Here is a 12,118-nt window from a genome sequence, read left to right as displayed (position 1 = left end):
TGCGCCAAGAAGTAGGGTTTTAGCTTCTTGATGGCCATGTAAAGGGCAAGGCCAAAATTTTCAACCATGGGGTACCGAAGCTCTGCGTTCCTCAGAACATGGCTAATGAAATACACCGGGAGCTGGATGCCGTCTCTTTCAGCTAAGAGAACGGCACTGAGGGCATGATCAGAGACGGCTAAATACATGAAGAGCTTCTCTTTGGGCAAAGGGCTAACAATCCTCGGCAAAGAGTGCAGATGAGTTTTCAGCTTTTGAAAGGCCGCCTCTGCATCATCCCCCCATTCAAAGTTGGTCTTCTTTTTGATTGCCTGGAAGAAGTAGAGACACTTGTCGCCTGACCGACTGAGGAATCTTCCCAAGGTCGCCAGACAACCTGTTAACTTTTGCACTTCCTTCACAGTACGGGGCGACTGCATGTCGATTACCGCCTGTATTTTCTCAGGGTTGGCCTCTATTCCCCTTTGGTCAATCAAAAATCCGAGAAACTTCCCAGACTCAACGCCAAAGACACACTTTTTTGGGTTTAGCATGACCTTGTGCCGCCTGAGTGTGGCGAATGTTTCTCGGAGATCAGCAAGATGATCCGCATGTTGTTTGGATTTATTTGACTATCATGTCATCAATGTACACCTCTACATTCCTTCCGATTTGATTAATAAAGACCGTATTAATCATTCGTTGGAAAGTAGCAGGCGCATTCTTCAAACCAAACGGCATCACCGTATAACAGAACAACCCCTGATCAGTGACGAATGCTGTATTTTCTTGATCTTTTTTCCACAGGGGGATCTGATGGAAACCTGAATAGGCGTCCATAAAACTCATCAGGGCATTCCAGCTGTTGAATCGACCAGACTGTCGATCTTAGGCAGTGGATAGTTATCCTTTGGACATGCCTTGTTGAGGTCTGTGTAATCAACACACATGCGCCAAGTTCCATTCGGCTTTTTTACTAACACGACGTTAGCTACCCATTCAGGGAAATTGCATGGCCGAATGAACTTGGCGTCAAGCAGCTTTTTAACTTCGACGGCTGCCACTTGACTTCTTTCCTCGCCATGGTTTCTTTTCTTTTGCCGGATGGGCTTCTTTTTAGGATCCACGGCGAGTTTATGGACAGCGAGATCCGGGCTGATGCCTGGCATCTCTTCCACTTCAAAGGCAAAGATGTCTTTGAATTCTCTCAACAGCTGGTGCAGGCTCTCACCCAGCTTTGCAAATGCAACCGTCCCCACCTTAACCATCCGCTCTGGGCGGCTGTCGTCCAGAGGGATATCAATGTGTTTGCCAGGGGTGTTCAAAAATTCCCGACCCGATTGACCCGACCCGTTGTCCCGCCGACCCGGTAGATTTTAGGCGGGTATTTTTAATTTTATTTTAATATAATTGGGTCGGGTTCCCAACCCGGGATAAAAAGAAGTCTGGCGGGTCGGGTCATGGGCCGCTTTGTGTACTAAACGGGTACCCGCTGTCCCGTTAGTTTTTTTTTTACTTTTATATTGTTGTACAAACCAATTAGGGTTTTATGTTCCCCACTTCCCCTTTAGGCTTTAGCAACCACCATACATTCTCTCTCTTTCATCTCTCTCTCTCTACACCTTCATCTTTGTCTATCTCGTTCTCTCCGCCCCCTTTCATCCATCTCTCTATCCGTTACCTTCATCTCACTTACATGACTATCACCCACCACACGAGAGAATAGAATTCATCAACCCAACAAATCAAAGTGGCGGCCGAGAATAGCCACCGCGAGAAAGATCTCCCACCGTGAGAATTCCTATCGACCACTACAACGACAACCGCAAGTACAAGATGTTCATTTTGTAATTGTTAATGGTGTTGCCTTTGTTAAAGTATATGATAAACCGATAAAGTGTTGCAACTTTGGAAGCTTTCTTAATTTTTTTTTTTGGATTTAGCGTGTACTTGTGAGCCAACAATCAAAATCATTGAGTATATTGGATTTTTTTTTTATTATTATGGATTTGTGGGATTACACGATTATTTTGTTATAGAAGTGAAGATTATTTTGCTTTTTAATTGTTTTGCAATTAAGAAATTAGAGGAATTGTACTACACTACTACTTCTATATACTGAGTATGAAATTGGAATCCTAGTTTTTTTTTTTTTAATAAAAAAAAGTGAGTATGAAAAACCGGGTACCCTTTGACCCGACCCGAGAATATCGGGTACCCGAATTCCGAGTACCCGGTTTTCTCGGGTCGGGGCATGGGACAAGTTTTGAACTACCCGAAGATCCGGGTACCCGGGTTTTCGGGTACCCGAAAACCCGGGTACCCGGATTTGAACACCCCTAGTGTTCGCCAGCAGGCTGGGGACGGAGATCATCCGACCGTTCCCCGGTCAGTGATTGCTATTGTTTTTCTTTTTTGACCACCACCAGCTGATCAGTCTTTCTTTTCTTTCCGGCTGGTGGGGCCGACTGTTCTTCCTCGACATCGTCGAGGTCGATCATTTGCTTGCCCCGGCCGTATGCTGCGGCCGCAGGCTTGACGTCCGAGAGATAACACTCTCGAGCCGTCTTTTGGTCCCCATTGAGGGAACCGACTGTTCCATCATCCTTCTCATACTTAAACAGCATGAGAGCAGGGATGATGACGGCCTTACACTCATTTAGAGTGGGGCGGCCAAAGATGAGGTTGTAAGCTGTGAGCTCTTCAACCACTAGGAAACGAATGGTCATGTGCCGACCGTCTCCCCTACTTCCCAGGCGGACAGGTAAATCAATGCGTCCGACTGGGTGCACAAGCCCTCCACCAAACCCAACAAGGGTGTGGGAGACCTCCATCATGCTATCCGGTTTGTACTTGAGATTGGATAAGCATTTGAGGCTGATGAGGTCTGAGGAGCTTCCTGTGTCAATCAGAATTCGACCAACCAGCTGGTTGGCCACCTTGCATTCAATGACCACAGGGTCATCATGCGGCCGACAGACTTTGCCTTTGTCCTGCTCGGTGATGACAACTTTAGGGAAGGCGGATGTGCCTGCCGCCTCTCCTTCCTCAACAGAGTTGACCATCTTCCTCAGATGGTCCTTGGTGCCCCGGATGGTCGGGCCACCACCGGAAAATCCGCCTGCTATGGTGTATACCAGATCTTCATCAGTTTCGGCACTCACAGCAGGCTGGGGAGTCTTTTTCTTTGACTGCCCCGGATTTGCCTTTGAAGTCACTTTGGACTTCACATAGGACTCCAGCTGTCCTTTGTCGGCCAGACGGTCGAGCTCCCGCTTGAGACTGAAGCAGTCGTTCGTGTCATGGCCGACATCCTCATGGAAATGGCAGTGCTTGTTCTTGTTCCGATTTTCAGCGGAACCTTTCATAGGAGTCGGCTTCTCAAGAGTCAGCCGATCCTTAATTTCTAATAGGATGGAGCAGCAGTCCTTGTGGAACTCGTACCTTGGGACGTATGGTTTCCACTCTTTTTTCTTCTTCTAGACCGGTTGATCAGAGTTATCAATGGCCTAGACTTGTTTTTTCTTTTTGCTCTCTTCTGGCTTAGGATCCGGCTGAGTAGGCCGACTCTCCTTCTGTCGGTCGGACTTCTTATGGTCCGACTTCTTATTGGAGGAGCAGAGTTCGGTCGCCTGTATATAGGCTTCCGCCTCTCGTAAGGCTCCTTACAATGTAAAAATTTGTTTGCGGACGAGTTCATACTTAAAAGTAGACCCGTCCTTCAGACCCTTAAAGAAGTCTGTGAAGGCGACCTCATCAGACAGCCCATGAATTTGGATTCGTACCAGATTGAACCGCCTGACATAGGAACGCAAGCCTTCTCTATCTCCCTGCTGTACATTGCCCAAATCAAGGCTTGTCTTTTTGGCAGGGATGTTCATAGAGAAGTTTGAAGCGAACAAGAACGCAAGCGTCTTGAAGCTATTAATGCAACCAGCCGGCAGATTGTCGAACCACTGTTGGGCTATGCCCTTCAGGGTGGCTGGAAAGCAACGACACCATGCAGCATCATCCAACCCCTATAAATACATGAGGTGGGTGTATGCTAGCAGGTGGTCTTCTGGGTTGGAGGTCCCGCCATAGGTTCCAACCAGAACATTTTTAACCTTGGCCGATTGTTCGGCTTCAGTTATTTCCCTGGAGAAGGCAGAGGGTTGATCTCCAAGGTGTTGCAGCCTGAGCTGCCAGTCCATCGGCTGATAGTCGTATGCCGCCTGTCCTCCAAAGAGGGCAGGCTGCATGTAAGGAAAAGCCGGCGACTGGTACAATGGCTGAGCCATGTACTGGGCCGACTGGATCATATGAGGGCCAGACTGAACCTGTGGGATGCTTGCTGGGGTCTCATGTACAGACTTGGAATACCTCACCGAGGTATTCCGAAAGCTATCATGGTAGGTCGACGTTGAAGCCGACTCTGATAGCTGGGTTTTCTTCTGCTCAATGTATTGTCGAGCATTAGAGAATGTTTTCTTCCTACCATCCGGTTGTATGTGCCGGACGGCTTTTCTTGTGCCCGTTTCTGGGAAACGGAGCCTGGTAAGGTCAAATTCGGGCTGAGCCTTCTCCGTAGGGGCAGGATGAGGAGTCGGCTGACGGTCCCTGACCGACTTCTATTTGCCAGCCTGGGCTGGTTTCTTGGCCGACTGCTCCTTTCTAGGAGTAGGCGACTTCTTTGAGGCGAGTTGTTTGATTTCACCCCTGAGACTACTCAGGATTTTCATGAGTTCATCTCGAGTGACGGGAGTCGATCCTGCCGCCTGGGAAGGATCACCCGTCCGCACCGAGGTCTTTTTTGGATGACCAGCAGTTTTGCTTGGCCCCGCCTGATCAGTGTGACGCTCCCGCTTTTCCCTACTGCGGATGCGTTTTGAGATGAGGGACCCGTTAGGATCCACATAGGTTTCGACATCAGCGTCGTCCCCTGAGTCATGGTCCGTCTGGACCACTATGTCTTCTGGAGGCCGATTGGCCTCAGGATTCAGTACAGGGACTTGTGAAGCCATTTCAGAGGTACTCTCCCCACAGACGGCGCCAAATGTTTCGGGGGTTTTTGTCCCTTGGGAGAGTTACAACACTGAGACTAGATTCAGCAAAGGACGCCTGTACCTGCAAAGAAAACGGACCGCCGGATGGTCGGTGGTCCGCCTCCGAAGATTAAGTTAGTAAGTATTCGGTAGTAAAACTTGCGGAAATAAAGTTATCTGCTCGGATTCCAAGCTCAGGTAAAGTGATGTCTGTTCCTTGAAAACGACAGCTCTGTAATAAATGAGAAAGTGCGTGTTGTCTCGTATTGCGTGTATTCGTTCTTGTCATAAATGTAGGAACTGTCCCTATTTATAGGGTCCTTTTGGAAAGTGTGCCCTCCTTAGGATCTGGTGACCTAGGGATTAGGTCACGCCGCAAAACGGCGCCTCAAGGTTTGGGCCCTTGAAGGCCGCCATTCCAGAGGCAATGTCTGAGTGACACGTGTCACTGAGCCCAAAAGGCTTTTGGGCATCTTTTAGGGTGACACGCGTCGCCCTCTGAATGGTCCATGCTGGATCATCAATCTTTTTAGGACAGAAGGATGTTCGCCCACCACGTGTCATCATCTCATAGGTCCAGATGGCACCTTTACTAATGACACATGGCAGTTTCTGATTGGGCCACCTGGCCGGGTAAAAATACCCAAATCAACGTTCATATTTTGAATTGTTATGTTTACTTTCTGAAATGCATATGTTCATATGTTTTATGCTTATGTTCACTTTCTAAAAAGTTTATGTTCACATTTAAGGGAACCTATGCATATGTTCATATTTTGCATGATTATGTTCATTGATAAAAAAAATGCAGAAAATCAAATGAAATTCATACACAAATAAAATTGATCGAAGCTAAAAAAAAATCAATTCATATGAATTCAAAAAATCAGATAAACAACCAATTACATATTGTAAGTAACATATTCAATCGTTAAATCGAAAAAACGAGAAAAAAAATAAAAATAAAAAATAAGGAAAAAGGAATTAAAGAAGGAAGGAGAAAAAATAGAGTATAATTTGTGAATTCAAAGATTCATATATACCTTAATCAATCGAAATTAAAGCACAAAATCGAAATTCACACAAAAATTCATACTTAATAACTACTTTCATGTTGTAAGAAACAAATTCAATCAAAAAAGTGTAAAAAAAGGGGAAAATTAAAAAAAAAAAGAGGAGAGAGAAAATAAAAAATGAAGGAGAAAAATAAAGGAGAAGAAACCTAATATTCACTTTCTGAAAAACTAATGTTCATATTGTGTTGTTGTTACACCTATATCAAGGTGCATGAGTCTGCACCTAAGAATATATGTCTCTACATAAAGTCTAACACTTATTAAAACACGGATAAAATAGAAAATATATCCTAATAAATTAAATTCCAATAAATTCATGTAAAGAAACACACTTATTAAAACGAGCCATTTTCCTAAATAATGTTGGGAAATTATCTAATTCCCAAATTACAGCTACTCTTTTTTTAATTCCCATTATACCGTCCACGTCAGCTAAGGAAAACAAACCAATTTTTTTTTCTCGGTCTAGCAACAAACCGCTACTTCAAGTAGCGGTTTTAATTTTGTAAACCGCTACTTCAAGTAGCGGTTTTCCTCAAAACACCGCTACTTGAAGTAGCGGTTTATGAAATTAAAACCGCTACTTCAAGTAGCGGTTTATGGGTTTGTTTTGTAAGTTTTTCTTTAAAAACAAAATATCTGTAAATCAGTAATTAGTAAATACAAACCGCTACTTCAAGTAGCGGTTTCTAATATGTAAATCGTTACTTGAAGTAGCGGTTTTCAGTAGCACACCGGTTTTCTAATAAACCCGTTTTTTAAAAAAATTCTCACTGAACCGGTGACGTAGACGGTAGGGTGGGAATTAGAAAAAGAGTAGCTGTAATTTGAGAATTAGATAATTTCCCAACATTATTTAGGGAAAGGGCTCTATTAAAACATGGATAAAATAGAAAATATATCCTAATAAATTAAATTCCAATAAATTCATGTAAAGAAACACACCAGAGCAAAGTATGTAGATAGTGAATGTCCCACAAAAATAATCCCACGATCCGAAAAAGTAAGATACTTGCATGTTAGTCCATGATGATGATGATGGAGTGAAGGTGGTGGTCGTTATAAAATCAACGGTGTTGTCGTTTTTACGTCCCACAAATAAATTTACACAATTTCACTAAAGTCCAATTCATTAGTTATTGGCTCGAGTACTCTTCAAACTGCCACCTCCACTCTACTCCACTTTTTTTTTCTTTCCTTTATTCCCTCCTTGTCTTTTTGAATTTTTTATTTTCTATTTTTTCCAATTCAACGTAGGTCCCGTGATACGCCTTAAGTTAAGGAGAAAAGTTAGGACTAAATCTCAATCAACGATTTTTCTCATTTTTCCTCTCTCAATCGAGCCCTTTAATGTTCCCCTTCCGTATTGACAAACATGTTAGGTACGTAATCTATAATAAATATGGTTAGTTAAATATAAAACGATTCTAAAATAATCAAAAGTTATTGATAATTGATTGTAAAATTATTTCTTATGTTAAAAATAATCATATTTCCATCTATAAAAGATTATCTGTGGACATTTTGTGTTAATCTACAATAAAAATCATAACAGATTAAGAATTTTAAATTAGCCTAAACCAAGTTAAAAATTACTCTAAAATAGGTGTTGTAATATATATTACCGTACATAGCTTGATTTACCAAAAAAAAAATTAAATTTCCTTTATTAGGATTACGTTTTACATCACACAAAATCTCATAAATAAGTACTCTATTACAACATATTTATAAATATACGAGTATCATATATTGTAGTTTAAGTACTCCCTCCGTTTCAATTTGTTAGTCCCATATACTATTTTGAGCGTTTCAAAAAGATCTACCCATATTGAATGTATTCTACTTTTAACTTAGTTTTTATTTCCTATTTTATACATATTAAATTATGATTGGTTAAATTAATGATTGTGCATTGATGACATAAGTCTAAGTAAAGAAATTATTCCCTTGAATTATGCAATTATACTTGACGGTTTCTTTAAAAAAAACAAAAAAGTTTAAATATGGCAAAACTATTTATGAATTGTTTTTTACTTTAATGTTAGATTCCAAATATTCTTCTTTTTCTTATTTTATGTGATAGATTCAATGTGGGACTATCATATTGAAACGGAGGGAGTAATATTTTGGTACGTAATAGAAGATGTTATAACCAAATATGTACATTATTAATGTGTATTAGAGAATAGAGATCGTGATAAACAAATAATACCATAACAGTGAGAGTATTAATGAAAAGGGGGAATACTATAAGTGAAGTAGAAAAAAGCAAAAGAAGGAAATGCAAACACTATCTAGTCTCTAACTAACCCTTTACTGACTATTCAAGTTGGACTTAAATGCTTTTTTCTTCGTTTCCACTCAATTGCCCCCAAACACCCGCCATCATTCTTGCCCACAAAACCAACATTATTACATTTTCTGTCTCTTCCATCTTCCCAGATTTCTCTAACCTCAGGTATCCCCTTTTTTTCTTTTCTTGTTTTTTTTTTTTTGTTTTTTCTTTAGCAATTTTCTGGGGTTTTTCTGTTTATTTTCTGTTAAATTTAGTTGATGGGTCTTTTGTTTTTTTGCAATATAAAAGAAATTTAGATGAGCCAGGTATTAATTTTGGTATTGTTCTATCTGTTCTTTGGTTTTTTCTTCTCCAATAATTGTTGTATGTTTATTTTTGGGTCATATTTTTGTTTACAGTTTATGTTCTTTAACTTCTTACTGTAGTTCATTGTTATGTGATTTTTTTTTTTCAAGCTAGATAGTGATTCTTGATTTTCGAAAAGTGGTGAGTGGGAAAGCAAGTTAAGACAACCAAATTTATATTTCAAAATCTTGGCAATTTTCTTGGTTGAAATTTGAGTACATTGTTACTTTTTCTTTTATCTTTGGGAGATTTTTTTATGGGTGTTTGAATGGCAAGAATCAACTTTATACTTTGCTGCCTTTATTAATTTATTTGATGATGTTAATGTAACATTTTTTTACTAATTTAGAACCTTTATTTCCAGTAATTCTTGATTGTATACTATGTTAGAATGATTATATAATATTGTGTTTAGTACTGTTATTACTTTATATGTGTGAAATTTTGGTGTTGAAATAGTTCTCATAAGCTTATTGTTCTTGATATCACAGATTTCAACCAGCTTATGCTTGGAATTCTCTCAAACCTTTTGATTTTCTAGCAAAAAGTGGAATCAATGGAGAAAAAACAGCTAAATTTTAGCGTTCCTCTGATGTCTGCAAGGCGGTATTCATCTCCAATACGCCGTTCAGGGGAGCAGGACAAGAGGGATTCTCCACCAAAGAACCAGAGCTCAATTCCGTCGCAACCATCAGATGTAAACATGGATGAGGTAGTGAAGCCAGGGTCTGTTCCATTCATTTGGGAGCAAGCACCGGGGAAAGCAAAGGGCGGCAATGAGTCTCAGACACAGAGCCCTGATGAGGTGCCTACGACTCCTAAGGTTCCTCCTAGTATGCCATTTCCTCCTGGTAAAAAATCAGGGGAGTTGAATGGATACAGAACACCCAATAAACTATCAGGGGAGTTGGCAGTTCTTAGACCTCGAAACAAGCTATCAGGAGAGCTAAATGTTCTAAGACCTCATAAGTTTTCGGGTGAGCTTAACACTCATCACCCCCATAACAAACTCTCAGGGGAACTTAAGACATTGAGTGCCAAGTTTTACTCCTCGAATGAAGGTATTGTTAGATGGGATGGTTCGAAAGAGGGGACTGAAATGAATGGAAGTTCGTCAGAAGATGATGCTACTTTCTCTGATGCAATTGAAACATTGTCTCAGTTAGAGTCGTTTTCTGTCAATTGTAGTGTCAGTGGTTTGACAGCATCAGATCGCCCTGAGACCAAACGCTCTGAGAATCTTCCAACAGATCCAAGAGCCCGGGAGTTTATGATGAACCGTTTCTTACCTGCAGCTAAGGCAATGACCCTCGAACCATCTCATTATTCGTCTAGGAAACAACTTGTAGTGGTAGAGCAACCCAAGGAAGTTAAAGCAATTGTTCCTAGAGCTATGACACCTCCACCAAACCGAAACATATGCAACATTGTGCCTTACACTGGTCAAGATATTGGGTCTGAAGAAAGTGAAGATGAAGAAGACAGCTATGATGGGAGGAGTGCTCTATCTGTTAAAGTCAAAGCTTGTGGATTTCTTCCTTGGTTTTGCTCCAAGAACTCTTTGCGACTCGTAAATCCACTACCAACCATGAAGGACAGATCAAAGAGTGCCCTATCTTCTGCCAGTAAACTCGGCAAATTGGTTAAGAATAAATCGTGGAGATCTCCCAGTCAAAAGATGGCTAAGGTAATTAGCTACTCTCCTATCCTAGTGATTATAACTGTTTGAAAATACTCGTTCTAAGAAGTGACTAACTGCATGTATAGCTTATATATGTTTTCAACTCTGATGCATCACACATTACCAAAACATTTATGCATAAATAAGAGCTTTGTATAGTATTACAGTCTGTTGTCTAAATTAAATTGTAGTTACTACTTACTAATGATGGTATTTATTTTCAGCAAGATACACATAGTAATCAAAAGCACAAGACCAGTCAAGTGTACAAAAGCTGTGAGCTACAAAAGCCAAAGCATTCGTCCAGGCCTATGTTCTACTCCGGGGAGTTGCAGACTAGAAATGGCTCTCCATACCGAAGTTCCAGGAGAAGCGCTGTCTCTCCCTTTCGGAATGAATCACCTCAGTCCCTCTACCAAAAGGGTGTAGGTTTTCTTGCAGTCCCCAAAGAGGTTGATTCCTTTGATGAATATCGGTCAAAGGTTCCTCAAAAGGGTAGTTCGAAAAGGTTTGAAGATCCAGGAAGGAAGATAAGGAGTTCAGGCACAAGAAGCCCAGCTGTTGAAAAGACACTATATGTAGATTCTGTAAATATCACCAAAGTCTCCCATTCAATTTTGAACTTACCAAAGACCAAAAGGCAGGTAGATGGAATGGTCCAACAGGCTGTAAAACTAGAAACTCCATCTGAACATGGAGGACGAATGGAAATCATGAAGGCTAGGGGCATGAGTGGACCTCTTATTTGTGGCGCCGCTGATTCCTCAGAACCTGCTAGAACATCAGAAAAAGGCAACACAAACACCTGCAGGGAGCTTGTTTTAGTGTCATCAGATGACACCACCACTATGCAGTCTGCTCTCAATCCCCCATTGCCAAAATCACCATCCGAATCTTGGCTTTCTCGGCAATTGCCTTCAGTTTCACCAAGGGCTTCACCCAGGAACTCAGTTTCTTATTCAAGTCTGAACTCCAAGATCTTGTCCAGGCAGCAGAATGCCAAAACACCCACTTCTGGTGTCAAGTGGGAGACTATTGTCAAAAGCTCTCATTTGCGTCAAGATCATGGACGTTACTCAGAGGTAATATTATTCTTTTCCAATTATACCCCAAATATTATTATGCAATGATAATACACTCTCATAAATTGTATGCATTACAGCCATTATTCCATCCTAGGAGGAATTTTGGGATTTTCCTAACTAGATAGGACTATAGGAGAATAATTAGACTTGCTCGCCTAGGAATCAACTAGGATTTCCTCATCATTATACTCGAATTTTCTAACCTTCAGTTCACTCCATGCAGGAATTGGTAACTCAAGTTTCTCAGCAAGGTCGAAGATGGAAGTAAAGGTCTCTAGACTATTGAAATATATATACAAACACTCACCGTGATTATAGATGGATTGTTTTGCCATAACTGAAGATTTAAGTTTTTTCCTCAACAATCTTCAGTTTCCTCATTTTTTTGGAGGCTGGTTAATTTATTATGTTTCGCCGCCCTGGAGTTTTCTTTGTTTGCTTAAACCTTAGGACTAGAAGATTGGGGTTACCATCATTCCTTGAAATGTACTTAGTTCCAACAAGTGGATTTGTTGTGAACCTTAGATATATAATCAGTACAGACTGCTTTCAGAATACAGCTTTAATTATGAAAAAAGCTGTAAAAGAATCAACTTTATCATTTATAAATTGGCAAGGTTTTTATAATA

General features: G+C 40.9%; 1 protein-coding gene across 2 annotated transcripts; it reads left to right on the top strand.

Moving 5' to 3' along the window:
- The first annotated feature begins 8,307 nt into the window (after window positions 1-8,307).
- On the top strand, window positions 8,308-12,118 carry LOC145635092 (uncharacterized). 2 transcript variants are annotated; one of them, XM_081686384.1, is made up of 4 exons: window positions 8,308-8,540; window positions 9,215-10,410; window positions 10,629-11,486; window positions 11,713-12,118. In XM_081686384.1, exons 2-4 carry the CDS (start codon window positions 9,280-9,282, stop codon window positions 11,755-11,757), a joined length of 2,034 nt encoding a protein of 677 aa, XP_081542510.1. In that variant the 5' UTR covers window positions 8,308-8,540; window positions 9,215-9,279; the 3' UTR covers window positions 11,758-12,118. The 2 variants fall into 2 exon arrangements, with proteins under 2 accessions (XP_081542510.1, XP_081542511.1); XM_081686385.1 differs by having other exon boundaries at window positions 8,308-8,683.

This window comes from Chenopodium album, chromosome 6, assembly GCF_948465745.1.
Source record: "Chenopodium album chromosome 6, dcCheAlbu1.1, whole genome shotgun sequence".
Lineage (NCBI taxonomy): Eukaryota > Viridiplantae > Streptophyta > Magnoliopsida > Caryophyllales > Amaranthaceae > Chenopodium > Chenopodium album.
Note: the sequence above shows the minus strand (reverse complement) of the source record. Positions and strands in the feature narration are given on the sequence as shown.

Bases quoted from the DNA above. Each gene is read 5' to 3' on its own strand.
- LOC145635092 (XM_081686384.1), top strand. From the start codon at position 9,280: ATGGAGAAAAAACAGCTAAATTTTAGCGTTCCTCTGATGTCTGCAAGG. The intron at 10,411-10,628 runs GTAATTAGCTAC...ATTTATTTTCAG, and splicing joins CCAGTCAAAAGATGGCTAAG to CAAGATACACATAGTAATCA. The intron at 11,487-11,712 runs GTAATATTATTC...CACTCCATGCAG, and splicing joins ATCATGGACGTTACTCAGAG to GAATTGGTAACTCAAGTTTC.